This window comes from Typopeltis vanoorti, chromosome 22, assembly GCF_054136105.1.
Source record: "Typopeltis vanoorti isolate ZY-2024b chromosome 22, IOZ_Tvanoo_1.0, whole genome shotgun sequence".
NCBI lineage: Eukaryota > Metazoa > Arthropoda > Arachnida > Uropygi > Thelyphonidae > Typopeltis > Typopeltis vanoorti.
Genome location: NC_143570.1, coordinates 38,091,439 through 38,106,757, shown reverse-complemented (window position 1 = coordinate 38,106,757; position 15,319 = coordinate 38,091,439). Strand labels below are relative to the sequence as shown.

The 15,319-nt window shown below is 32.9% G+C and overlaps 1 protein-coding gene across 1 annotated transcript in view; it reads left to right on the top strand.

Annotated features, from left to right (window-relative positions):
* The window catches only part of LOC150094331 (mitogen-activated protein kinase kinase kinase 4-like), a 172,769-nt gene that overhangs the window by 131,143 nt on the left and 26,307 nt on the right, over positions 1–15,319 (top strand). Inside the window, exon 11 of the mRNA XM_090412440.1 lies at positions 14,182–14,224. Within this exon, the coding sequence (XP_090268566.1) occupies positions 14,182–14,224 (43 nt within the window). The remainder of the gene's footprint in view (positions 1–14,181; positions 14,225–15,319) is intronic.

The window sequence follows — 15,319 nt, the reverse complement described above, 5'->3', positions numbered from 1 at the left end:
TGTCCTGGCTTATCATATTATCCTATAAATTCAGTGAGGTTGCTTATCAGAAAATGATGCTGGTGATTTGTTAATTTAATTTCAGTTAAGTCAAAATTATATATTACAGTGGCAGTGACTTAGTATTTGCATTTCATTGATACATGAAGTGCAAATTACAACATCTTGAAATGGTTTTTATTTCCCTGTAAAAGGAATCAAAGGTGATGAAGGTGACATGAAAAACTGAAGATAAGGAAATGTTAATATCTGGATTAATAACTTTGAAAGACTACTAAAAGAAACAAGCTGTGGCAGAACAATAGTCGAAACTTTCAAAAGAAATGCTAACATCAGTACATATGAATACTTGAGGTAGAAAAAGCCATCAAAGACTTGAAATGTGGAAAGGCAGCTGGAGTAGATGAAGTTAAACTAGAAATGTGTAAATATGGATACTTCTGCATATTTCAGAAGGCCTTGTCAGAAGCTTGAATTCTAGATGATTGGAGTGGAGCCCTCGTAGTCCCCCATCTGTAAAAAGAAGAATAAAGCTGAATGTGAGAATTACAGAGGAATTTCTCTACTAAGTTTTCCAGGTAAGATTTATGGAGGCATACTTGAAAAAGGTTGAGAAAAATTGTGGAAGAAAAACTTGGAGGAGGAGCTGGGTTCTGGACACATGAAGGTTAAAATTAGATTTTAACCTTCATGTCAAAATTAGATTTTCACTTTACAACAAATAGTGGAGAAATCATGGGAATATGACAGAGATCTGTACTTAAGTTTTGTTGATCTGGAAAAGGCATTTGACAAGCGGCCAGAAGAAAACTTTGCAAAACACTACAATTATAAGGAAATAAATGGAACATCATACGGAGCAATGTATTTTAGTACTTAAATATAGAGCTCTGTATTTAAGTTTCAGCAATTAGGCTTGAAGGAAATACAGGGAGATGGTTTTATGTAAAATCAGGGACAAAACAAGGGTTCACATTATCTCTGGTCTCATTTTTCATCTATATAAGGATCACATTGTGAAAGAAAATGGCATTAAACCTGATACTGAAATTGGAGATATCAAACTTAGCTCTTTTCTTTATGCAGATGATGATAATGATGCATTCCTAAATACATGATGTGCAAGTCTCCAGGATTCTCTAAGCTGTAACAAATTTGGCATGAAAATCAGACCAAAACTATGAAAATAAACTTGAACATAGAAAACTTCAGCTGCATTCTGAATGGAGAATCTGTTATTTCTATTACGTATTTCTCAACCCTACTTTGTCTTTGTTGTTCTTTCCTTAAAACTCCATGAACTGTCGTGAATGGTCGACTGCTGCCATTTATGTATTTCTATGAGATTTTATGTTCTCACGCTGTATAGTCTAACAAATTTATTTGTTTTACAACTGCTCCAATTAGACTATGTATTGAATTATAAGATTTTAAACTAAAGACAAAGCAGATATTGTTAGCATTCCCTGCTTATGTTAATCTTTACTTTTAATTAGTCGTGGTTTGATTATTGATCACTTAACTTTATCTTATGCAGGTTTGAAATTTTCATGATAGTTTATTGACAGAATCAGTCTAGTGTGTTGTTCACAAACCATTTAATTAAATCAAAAAGGAATATTTACACAGTTTGATTCACATTAACATATATATTCATTTGCATTAGAATTCTTTGTTATTTTAAATTTTTCCTAATTCAAACAGTTCTAATTTTTCTTCCTTTAAAGCTAAATCATAATCTATAATATCCTGCCAGTCATATATACACAAACTGACAATAAAGCATACCTTAAGTAAGCTTAATTCAATATCAATTTACATTATCTTATTGTACCCATAAACAGATATGCTTGATGTACATTCTTGTTCGGAATTATCACATAAGTACTTACAATTCTCGTTCAGCACTGCCTTTTACATGAATCTTTTTTCACATAAAAGTGCTCTCTTTTGTCCTTCTTTCCTTCTGCTGGCTCATTCTTGATTTCCCACCAAATTTGTTCTTTGTCCAACTCTTTCCCAATGATTGATACAATTCTTCTCATGGCAGTGGACCCAGATAAGAGATTGAGAAACTTAAGACCTATGATGCTTCTCTTTCGATTATCAACATCGGACCTCACATGGCAGCAGATCCAGATAAGAGAAGTTGAGAAACCTAAGACCTACGAAGCTTCTTTCGATTGCTGATAGCAGACTTCACGTAGCGGACTCACCCAGTTAAGGGAAGAATGAGAACCCTAAGACAAAGTCCTTCTCAACGTTTCTCCTTATAAAGGCCCAGACTTCCATTGTACACATGCACCTGTCTCCCGTCACTTCCATATATGGTTGTGTAATTGAAATCTGACCATGATGTCATACTTCATGCATCTTTTGAAATTGCCATATATGGACATGAGTTAACAGCATTACATGAACTAAGCTGTCCACAGATGGACGGCCTTTGTTCACAAGATCACGAAAAGTCAGAAACGGCTGGATGGCACGTAACAGCAACACAATGTTGTAAAAAAAAAAAAAAAAAAGTATTACCGATGCGGCTCTGACTACAGGACTTAACTATCTTTGCCATACTTTCCTGACCAATGGCTACATTGCCTACAAAATAGATAAAATGCTACATGGCCTACTGCTTCCCCCTCCTCAAACACCACTATTCCTATCCCCCTTAAATCTAAGGTACATTTGAAAAGATAGCTCAAGTATACTAATAAAATACAACCTTTGCATCACATTCAAACTACATGTCATATTAGCAACTCTGATCCACTCTCCTAAGAACAAACTCCATCCTTCAGCATATCCTGGTGTGTATGAATTTTCCTGTGACTTAGCCTACTATAGACAGACAAGATCTATTAACATCTACCTTGGAGAACATAGCAAATACACTTACTACCATTATTATAGCATTAGGATTGGATGACCACATTTTGGACACACCTTCGCACAGGATTAGATGGAAGAAAAAAAACCAATGTGCTCTACAGAAATTTTTACAGATCAGAAAGATTATTTTATTCAGCAGTGGTTATGAAGTATTCTTCCTAACCTTAACAAGTATGCTGCATTAATATGCCAAAAATTAGTGATTATTATCCTAAGATCAACTCCTACATAACTAGTACTTCTTTTTTACAACATTAGAGGGTGTCAAATTAGGACTTTAGATATTTCGTCCATTACAATCAGAATTGTTTCACTTGAGCATTGTCACATGAAACTAACATATTGTTTTTCTCTGAAGATGTTAGCTGGAAATCCAGTGAAACATAAGCCAGTCAATAAACATCACTTTTTTTGTAATTTAGCTCGTTTGGTGTTGTAATACCGTTAAAATAAGTTATGAATAAAGTCCAACACTAAGCTTGTCTTAGACTGAATCAATCAGTGTTTTCTTTAATTCAGCGAGGATAACCTGGTAGAGTTTTAAAACTCGTTCCAAATTCAATGCCACTTAAATGCAGGCTTGCCTTTTCTCTCAGAAAAGGGATCTCACCTCCCCTTTCTCTCAAGTAATGCATAAACTAAAACTAAACTAAAAACTGCATTTTAGTCATGTCACATAGGATCTGATCTCTCTTCTAACTGTACTAATCCCAAATCAACCCATCCTTAGAATACTCTTCACATTTTTAGGGTGGTACACCTAAAATATTCCAAAATATTCTTAGTGCTATGTGTAGGAGAACAGGCTCATAGTTGCACTATTTCATCTGTGTCTTTTCCACAATCATTTTAATTGTTATTGCTCCTCTGAACTGGTAACTGTTATTGCTCCACTTTCTTTTGAGCTTCTTAAAACAAGATCATCAGCAACTCCCAACATCTGTTTTCATTACAACTGCAAACAAACTGAACCCACTTCTTCTATTCCTCTTTTATTCAGTTTACCCTGTCATCTAGAACAACCTTCCTTATCAAGTGTTCCCAAACAAGTACAACTCTTCAAGGAAAACTGTTAAACTTCCTTCCCAACTCTCACCTGCTGTGCTGTACTCTACACACAACATTGATGTGCTGCAGGTTCTTCTACCTTATGCATGAGATCAATATTAAAAAGAATAATAATAATTAAATAAATCATGCCAACGTTTTTCCATCTCAAGGTAGCATTACAATAAGCACTGTAAAGACCCAAAAAAGATTAAGAATGATATTAACTCTAGAACATTGAGAGTCCTGTGCATTTTAGTCATGGCACTTTTCATGGTAATCTTCTATGATTACTTATGATGGGAAGATAAGGTGATGTGCCAAAATTTGATCTGTCAAAAATACATAAAATGCTCATTCTTTTATGACCAGTGCTTGATATTAGCTATCATACTTATAAACTGATTTTATTTACAGTTTTTATTTACCTGCTCACCAGTTTAACTGGAAAATGATGTTCCTACCTTAAGATTTTTTTCTAAAGTAAAACATCTTGCCTTCACAGCACTGACATCAGGTGAGCTTTGACATTGTTTCACTCTTTACCAATGTTCTGTTAGATATAACTATTCAGCTGCTCTCTGGGACTTTCTAGCTGTCATCCTTAAAATGCTAATGGTGAACTCCAGTTATTTTTTCTTCGCAGTGTAATTCCTACAAGTAAATGGAAAGTTGTGCTCTGTGTTCTCTCTTGTTATCACTGTTATACAATTATTTTGTGGAACACTTGATAAAATCACTCATCACTATTACTACTTCACTGCTACTCTTTGTCCCTCCACTTTTTTTTTTTTCATTAAGTTGATGATGTGCTTGCTATTTGGCTACACTCCTATGAAGAATTACATATACTTAATTAAAATCAACACCCTTTTTTTCTTAGAATGAAATAATGGAGTTCTTCCTTTCTTGCATTTGCTTGTAAAGAGGAAAGTTGATGGCTGTCATGGTTTTAATGTTTATAAGAAGCATACATTCATCAGAAGATATATTCTCCAGGACTCCATGTATCACAAAAATTCAGAATCATCGACATGCTAATGGCATATGCCCTCTTGGGGCATATGCCATTAGCTCTTCTGAGGACACTCTCAGACTACAGTTAGAATGTATTAAACACAACAATAATCAGTAGTTACTTTCTATCTAAATACAATACATCTCAGATAACAAATAATTATCGTGATATCTGATAATAAATCATTATCAGATACAGGGCCGGCGGAAGCGGGCATGCAGAGAATGCGGTGCATGCAGGCGCCGCTACCGGGGCACGGTTCATAAGTTCATTTTTAAGAAACAAAATTTTTATCGTAAAAACAAAAAATTCTTAGAATGATCAATATTAAAATAAATAATACCGGCTACACCGAATAAAAATTTTCAAAAATTGAATATTTCCGCCTCTTTGATCAGCCGGCTGTTTACAATTTTGCAGCAAGAGCAGGCTAAATGCTTGCCTGCAGAATATTGTCTACTGCAGTCTATCTAAAGTGAAACGGTGAACAGTTTTTATGTGTACCAGTCATATGGTACACATCTCAGTAGGCTACTAACAGTAGCGCAGTGCGGACTATTATTTCGTCTCTGTGTCGTGTTGTGTAATAATTTCTTGTGGGTATAAAACAGAAATGGAATCAAAAATTTAAAAAAGTTATCCAGTGCACAAAATCGTAAGCATCATGCTGCGAAAGAAGCAGATATTAAGAAACAAACTGGGGCTCTTAATAAATTTTTTAAAATATTAAAATATTGTGATGCAGATTGTAACCAGCTCGATACATCAGAAATCAGAGTTGAAGAACAGTGCACATCACTCAGTTTGCATGAAAGTATTGTTGCACTATTGAACAAGATAACAAGACGCATGATTTAAGTGAAAAACAGTTAGAAGAAGATTTAGTTGTAGTTGACCACGAAACTAACACATTGTTAGTCTGTAAATTTAGAAGATCCAGGTGAATGGGGAAATATTGATGAAAATTTACAAATTGTTTTAATTGAAATGGGGCCTGTTCAAAAGAAAAATATAATATATCCCAGAGATACATATGGTCATAAATTTGGTAACACGTATTATAATAGAAAAATGGAAAACGGGGAGCTCGTGCCAAGAACATAGCTCATTTATTCCGAAACTGTAAATTTTGATTTTTGCTTTTATTGCAAACGTTTCGCACCTACTATATAAAGTAGTCTTGTGGAAGGTATTAACGATTGGAGAAATGTAAGTACAACTTTGCAAAGACATGAGACTAGTTTAACTCACATGAAAAATTTCTTAAAATGGAAGGAACTTGATAAAAATTTAAAACACAAAACTACTATTGATTTCCATTTCATACAAAGCATGTATGAAATGGAAAAGAAACCTTGGACGATTGTTTTAGAATGCTTGATTGAAACTATAAAATTCCTTGGTAGCCAAAATTTAGCTTTTTGCGGATCATCTGATAAATTATATGAAAGTAATAACGGCAATTTTTTAAAATTAGTCGAACTGTTTGCAAAGTTTGATCCCGTTATGGAAAATCATGTTGAAAGGACCCTACAATGAAACAATAGAGTACACTATTTGAGTAAAGACAGTCAAAATGAAATATTGGAAACTTTAAGTAATGGGATACAATTTTATTATCAATTCGAAAATCTAAATATTTTTCCATAATTTTAGACTGCACACCTGATGTAAGTAAAACAGAACAAATGACCATTATTATTCGCTTTGTTTCCTGTGACAATGGAATTGTCAAGATCAGGGAAAACTTTTTAGGTTTTGCAGATATATCAGATTCCACAGGACGTGGTTTATGTGCAACAATAATGGAACAAGTGGAAAAATGGAACATTCCCATTGAAGACATGCGAGGTCAAAGGTATGACAATGGGGCAAATATGAAAAGGTAAACATATGGGCTCCAAAATTTGCTTTTGAACAAAAATCCTCTATCTTTTTACGTGCCATGTGCTGCTCATACTCCAAATTTAATCATTAACGATGCAGCCAAAGTGAATGCAGATACAATTAGTTTCTTTGCAATTATTCAAGAAATATACAATTTCTTTTCATTCTCTTACTAACGTTGGGCAATCCTTTTAAAGTTCGTAAAAAATTTAACATTCAAACAGCCATCAGAAACGCGATGAGAAAGTAAAATTAATGCAATACACCCTCTACAATATCAGTTAGGAGAAATTTACGATGCACTTATTGAAATTTTAATAAAGAAACTCAGCATGAAGCACAAACATTATGTGCAAAATAAAGGACTACAAATTTATTTGCCCTCTTATAACTTGGTATGATTTACTAACAGAATAAACCCTGTGAGTAAAATGCTTCAAGACAAAAATATGAACATTACACTTGCTTTAGAATCTGTCGAAAACTTAAAAATATTCTTACAAGAGTATCGATCGGATACAAATTTTAAAGAAGTTATAAAAATGGCAAAAGAACTGAGTAAAGAGGTGGATGGAGAACAAGAATTTAAAACTGGTACGGAAGTTCAACAACGAAAGAAGACACGACAATTTGACTACGAGCATCATGACGAAATGCCACAATTACCAGAAGATAAATTTAGAGTGAATGTGTTTTATACACTTCTAGACGTTGCAATGTGTTCGTTACTAGAATGTTTTGAACAACTAAAAACATATTATGATAATTTCAATTTCTTGTATAGATTACTGCAAATTAATAACGAAGATTTATGAAAAAATTGTGACGATTTAGAGATTCTCTTCAAGGACGGCGACAATAAAGACGTAAATGCAATAGAACTATATGACGAGTTATGTGCTTTCCGGGATATTTTTCAGAAGGATAATTTAAATATTCAAAACCCTTTTGATATTCTTAATTTTATTGTGTCCAATAATTTATCTTTCCCTAACTTTTCAATTGCTTTTAGAATACTATTAACCTTACCTGTAAGTGTAGTGAGCGGTGAACTTTCTTTTTCCAAGTTGAAATTGATTAAGACCTACTTAAGAACAAGTATATCACAAAAAAGGCTTGTTAGTTTGGTATTAAAAGCTATTGAAAATGATATATGTGCGGAATTAGACATTAAGGCCCTTATTTCTAATTTTGTGAATATGAAATCAAAAACCCTAAGTATAATCAAGTATATTTATGTAATTTAATTTATTTTCTGTTATTCTGTAAAGATGTTATTTTTTTAATACTTATATTAAATGTTCTAATTATTTCTGAATTCTTTTCTTATTTTCTCATCTATCTTGAGTTTCTTTTACTTTCCTAAAAGATAGTTCCAATTATAAAAATTATTAAAAATTTTTTAATTTTACAAGTTACTAAGAATTTAGTAACTTGTAAAAAAAATGTCCTGCCTAGTCAACACCCTCGGTTCATTACATTTAGCGAACCAACATGTGGCTGTTCTCTCAAAAGTGATTTAAGAAATTTCAAATAATTAAAAATTTTATTGTCGTAAAAGAACCACACATGCCCAGATCTTTATAGGGGCGCTTAGATAGAAATTGCATGCGGGCGGCAAAGACCCCGCCGGTTCTGATCAGATACAAGGAAATACCTGTTCTTAACATAAAGTGCATTTCTGAATGCATCTTGGAAGTTTTTAAAAAATTTGAATTCCAGAATACTTTTAAATCAGTAAACAAGATTTCTTCAATAAATTAAAGATACCAAGAAACTAAAGATACTAATGACTTCACATCTCTTAGTACCCCATAATGCAAAGCATGTATTCTTAGATATGTATAACGCTATGCATTCTGGGAAGTTCCACCACCCAGACCGGTTACAATCTTTATTGAGGTCTCATCAGTGGGAGCCAGACCCAGAAGTGATACCAAGGTTGAAGTAATGCAGGAGTCATATTTCCATATACGAGTAGCCAAAAGGCTATGAGTTTAGTGTTAACTTAACAGCTAAGTGCTTTTATGCAAGTGATGTGAAGTCATTAGCTTCTATATACGAGTTGCTCAATCCTGAAATTATTTCAGGTGCAAACTTTGTTTGCTTCCACTTGGATAAAGGATTAAACCAAGAATATAATTTATTGGTATCTTTAATTTATAGTATAACCAAGTGAAAAAACTTCCAACAAGATTTCTACTATCCTGCCTTTCACTAATGACAGACTTCATCTCTTTGCTCATCTGAGAGAGTACCAGATTCTGTGTTCCTACAATCTCTTATTTTGACAAAATGGGTCGTAATGTAAACATCCAGTGTTCAGTTTATGGATTATATCTGTTTTTCTTCAAGAAAATTATGATAGTCTAAAAATTTTGTAATTGTAGGAAATGGTAACTTTTATCTCCTGCTAATAATATAACACTCATTTCGAATATGTAATTACAATTCTTGGCTTCGTTTTTATGCATTATATAGATATATATTTGCATTCATAGGTTGATTTAGTTATTCATTCTTCTTTAGGTATACATTTTTTTTATATTCATGTTAATCTGTTAATTGTGTGTGTACTCTATATGAATTTTTATGCAAATGATGTAATTTAGTATTTATTTTTATTGTATTTATTTCATTTTTAAATTTTAACATATACTTTTACATCCTGTAACAAGATTTGTGTTCCATTGCACATTGCTTATGTTTATGGTTTGTTTGTGGTGTTAGTGGTTATGTATACAGCTTCCCACATGTTTATAATAGCATCATATGACTGGCCAGAGAGCACTCTGTAACATCTGTTGTCATTCCATTCTCACTTCATATAACTGTGCATTCTTTTTTCTGTGTTCACTCTGATGTGACAGAATTTTCAAAATCCTGTAATATGACATTTTATGTTTCCATATGAAATCGTCTGTACCATACAGTAAGTTTCGAAATGTATGTTTTGTATAAAGTTTCATAATTTTTTATTCTCTTCAAATTATCTAGGTGATTTTCAGAAAAATAAATTGAACTCCAAACCCACAAGAAAACTTCTGCTTTTTTATTTGCTTGCCTCTGTGCAGTATGGCGGAGTATGTTTTTCACTAGACACAATCTATTTCATTTCATTTCCATGTTAAATTATACATGTACATACAGCAAAAGGAAATTATATGTTTACATATGTGTATATTACTATGGGAAAGTGTGCAGATTACAATGTTTCTGAACAAAAAAATGTTTAGCAAATAAAATGAAATAAGCATAATAAAAGAAATGCATATGAATAACAAAAAAAAATACATAACAACTTGTACTTGATTTAGTTGCTGGGCTCTCATTCATTATACACACCCACACATACACACACTTGTAATTTATGACATGCTCAGGCAAATCTCATACATTATAATTTGAAGGATTTTCCTTTCTCCCTTGCTGTAGTCATTAACTATGTTAATAATATAACAAATGCTTTGTAACTTTTTATATTTGGTCTCTTGACACTAAGTATGAGATATTTTCCTTTTGAATTTATTAGTAGACCATAATTATTCATAAATATACAGTTGTCGAGAAGTTTCGCAAGCTAATTCTGTCTGGCTTCTTCAGGACAAGAAAATAGGTACACTGATGTTTACTGGTAAAAAAGAAGAATGGAGTAGCAACAGTTGAATTAAAATTGAAAATGACGCATAACATCAAGAGAATGGAGTCGTAGTCATTGTTTGTTGATCGCGTTTTATAGTTTTCCGTGAAATTAAATTCTGCTAAACTTTGTGAATTTATTTAGCTTTTCCCAATGTCTTTCAGTATCATGCCTTGATTTCTGTTTAAATTATCTCCTGTCCAGAGTACCACTGCAACTATGTCTGTGACTACATCTAGGCTTGCAAGTATGTCTGTATTTGAGATGTTAAAAGATGCCAACATTTTATTGAAAAACTAAAAGGTATTAGAATCTCAAATACAGGCATACTTGCAAGCTTAGACATAGTGTCATTATTCACAAATGTACCAGTTGAAGAAGTTATCAAGATCATAGAAAATCTCTATCCACATGACATTGCTCAGCTTTTCTGCCATTGTCTCAAATCAAACTATTTTAAAGTAAATAATATAATGTATGAACAACTTGATGGCTTAGCCATGGGCAGTCCCTTGTCACCTCCTTGCACGGATCTGTTCATGGAAAAACTAGAAGCTGACATCCTCTCCAAAATAAATCCAAACCATTAGTCTGGTGGTGATATGTAGGTGATGTCTTCATTATGTGGAAAGACACAGAAAATGCCTTACATGAGTTCCTTAAAAAAATAAATTCTTTCCACCAAAAAATCAAGTTCACGCTAGATCTGGAAAATAACAATCAACTACCTTTTCTAGACACACTAATAAAAAAAATAAAAAAAAAGAGAGAGAATGAACAAATGAAGCTCACAATCTACTGCAAACCTACAGACACTGGACGTTATCTCCACTTCAAATCTTCTCGCCATCATGCACAAAAACTTAGCATTATACATATGCTTAAAATTAGAGCAACAAATGTTATCACAGAAGAAAAAGATCTTGATGAACTCTTTCTCATAACTCAAATTCTAGTTAGCAATGGTTACCCAAAAAATATAATCCCAAACATTCTCCATAGTAACAACCCACAGCAACTCCCTCCGGTCACACAGCATACATCGTCCATTGTCATGCCTTATGCTGGCTCAGTTTCAACAAAATAGCAAAACTCATGAGGTCTTTCAACTTCAGGGTTGCCTTCAAACCTGTTCAAACTACATGACACATGTTAAGATCTCCTAAGGACAGTATTGCCTTCTACAAGTATGCAGGTATATATAACATCCAATGTTCCTGTGGACTGAATTATATAGGCAAAACATCAAGAAGCTAGAAATCTGAAAAAAAGAACATATAGGGGTTGTCAACAACAACAGAACAGATACCTCAGGATTAGCCCATCATTTCTCAATTTCGAACCACTCCATCGATTGGGACAGCAGCTCCATGCCTTACATTGAAGATTTCAGATGTAGAAACTTTAAGAAGCTGCAGTGGTACTCTGGACAGGAGATAATCTAAACATAAATTAAAGACATTCAGAAAAGCTTAATAAATTCACTAAGCTTAGCAGAATTTAATTTTGCGGAAAACTATAAAACTCGATCAACAAACAATGACTCCATGCGCTTGATGTTGCATGTCATTTTTAATTTTAATTAATTTAACTGTTGTTACTCCATTCTTTTTTACCAGTAAACGTTAGTGTACCTATTTTCTTGTCCTGAAGAAGCTAGACAGAATTAGCTGCCGAAACTTCTCGACAACTGTATATTTATGAATAACTATGATCTACTAATAAATCCAAAAGAAAAATATCTCTTACTTATAACAAATGCTTATTATTGGTTATTTTTTTGCAATAGTTCTTTTTCTCCAAATCAGGTCAGTCAGAAATGTGTAATAAATTACTAGATGACAAGGAATTCATTCTAGATCATAGTAATTTATTGCACAATTCAATAGCACAACAGTAAGTTATTGGGTATTTATTTCTCTGTAACGAATTATTTGTATTTGTGCCTATTCTTTTTCTTCTTAAATGTACCAATCATATTGAATTGATGCATGTTTCATTAAAGTGAAATATAATTCACTATTCATGCAATAATTAGATATACCACCAAATATGGAATTTCTCTTAACTATTTGTTAATTACTTATCCTGAAAACCAATAGATCCTTTCCCCCTCCTGTATTGGTTGGTTTCACTAGAAAACACACATTTTACAATTTATTGCATCATGGGCAAGTCCAGCATACATACAATTTGCCTGCTGCCTAGCATGAATGTGTTAAATAACATTCTGTAGGATTTCTGCAATCTTTAACTATTAGCCTACGTAATTTTGCAACTTTTTTTACACTGTTTTACTTCCTTGGACATAACCGTAACTGAGACTAAAATTAAATAGACAGGTCAGAGGTATTGCCAGTTAGTTCTCTTTACATCAACAAAGATTCATCTTAATCTTAAGTTTCTGCAATATTCTAATCACCTCTGGTTTCTCCATCTCTATTCTTACATAAATCCTTGTCATTGTCACTGTAGTATCTCCACCTGGATAAAATACACCCTTATGAAGTGAATCACTCAAGTAACTCAGCTCTTTTATCAGCTTCTGTAACCTTCTTACCATCAGAATTCTTCAAAAAAAAATTATTCTTTAATGGTTGTTCTTTCATTTACTTGTCATATAGCAAAAGAATCCTGAGATTTCCTTTAGTCTTCTGTACTAATTTCCTCTCAATCCATTTGTCTTCTTGCCAAACTGTTCACCAAGTTTTATCACATCAACCACCTAGTAGTGTTGATCACCATTGTCTTTGCCTTTACTCTGAGAGGTGTGGATGCTACACCCTGACTGCCATCTCTGTTGATTTATTCCCAGATAGTTTTCTTGTCTTACAGTATTTAATACCTGTTGACTGAGAGATATATCTAGAGCTATTAACAGACTCAGCAATTTGAATATGAAGGCAGATTTGATGTTGCATGCTGACCAGACTTCACCTTTGTTCAGCATACACTATATATTGTGATGGTCTGAACATAGTTATATCATTATTTTAGGTTCACAAGACTTAGCCTAGTAAGCATTGCATTCTGTGTCATATACTGGTTTTTAGCGTATTCTCAGTAACCACATTAACAGATTCAGTATGCTTTTTAGAATGTAGCACCTTTTTAATAACATCCTTCTGATAACAAAATGTTACATTGTAATTAAAATATTATTTTTAATTATATTTATTCCATAAATGAAATTTTTGGTGATCATCGCATAACCTTAAGACAGTGAAATGAAAGTGTGAAATCGTTTATGGAAGACTTTAATGAGTAATGTTTTAAAGTGTAATGTTGTAAGTTCTCTTTCATATTTAACTTTTGAATTTTGAATAGTTCACTGATGATAATTTTTTGATTAGTAACTTTATCAAATGAATAAAACCTTGATAAGAGATGTCTTGATTCAAGATATCCCTTAAAAGGAAAAAATCTATCATCTACATGAGCATTTCATTAATTTGCTAGTTGTCACTTAAGCAATTAAAAGTGAGCATCCAATTTGTCCTTTCCTTCTTCCTTCAACATAGGAAATGGATAGAATAGGACTTCACATAAAGTTCAGCATTGCCATAACTCATGTGATTTGGGTATGAGGGGGGATACTGATAATCTTTGCAGGGGAAAATATATAGATATATAGATAGATAAATAGATGAATCATTGAAAAATCATATCTTACTTTTGTTTATGGTATTTTATGCAGGTAATTGCCCCTCATAGCTCAAGTCATATCATGTTTGTTCCAGGTGAGTATAAACTTCCTTGTTGTTATTTTAACACCTCATGGAGTGAGTCTCATTACTCATTCTGCACAATTATTTTAACACTTCTACAAACATACAGGTGAATCTCACTATATATCAAGCACTGCTATAATACTCTCTCACTATAACAAACTTCTAATCCAGATATAGTGCTACTCAAAATAAGATTCACTATTCTCCATAATATATTATTTTTTGTGGTCCCTATGAGTTTGCTATAATGAAAATTGACTGTATTCTGTTCACTTACGATTCACAGTGAGAAAAATTTGCCTTTCATGCCATTTATTGAAAAATCTTATTTGTATCTGTCTTATAAAATCCCTTTAACAATTTATGTCAACATCATATTCTCCTCTTTCTGTAATTGATTTTAATTGCTTGTTGCTTAACTTCCTCCTCAGTACTAGCATCTCCCTGAAACTCATGCAATATAACTGAGCATAGTAATTCCATTGCAGTTTGATATTACTGCATCACTTCTGGAGTGGAATTGTGTGAAGAACAACAATAATTTTTTTATCCTTGTTCATTATGCTTATCCATTCTCAATAGCAGTTTTCATCTATATTATTTTTACACCATCCTTGCAGAGTATTTCCTAAACTTTCAATTCCCTTTACTACATCATCAGATTCCTAATATATACTGGCTAATATCATGAGGAGTGGTAGCAGTGTATTTGAACGGTGTTACAAAAAGTTTATATATGTTGTGTAGATTTTTATAATAATGCTTTTGTGTGATGATCTGACTGGATATAAACATCATCATCATCATCATCAACATCAAATTCCTGCCATGTACCCTCAAGGGGTGTACAGGATATGACAGTACTACATGAAAAAACTACATCATTACTAACTTCCTATCTACAATTTTCCTCCAAATCAGTCTGTTACTTGTCAAGACTCCAACATTATCAGATCTTATATTTCTATCGTCTAAGGCACTTTGTACTGTATCAATCCACCTATATCTTGGTCTTCCTCTGGGTCGTTTTCCTGCCAACCTGGCAGAGAACAATTGTTTTGCTAATCTTTCCTCTCCCATTCTATTTAAGTGACCATACCATCT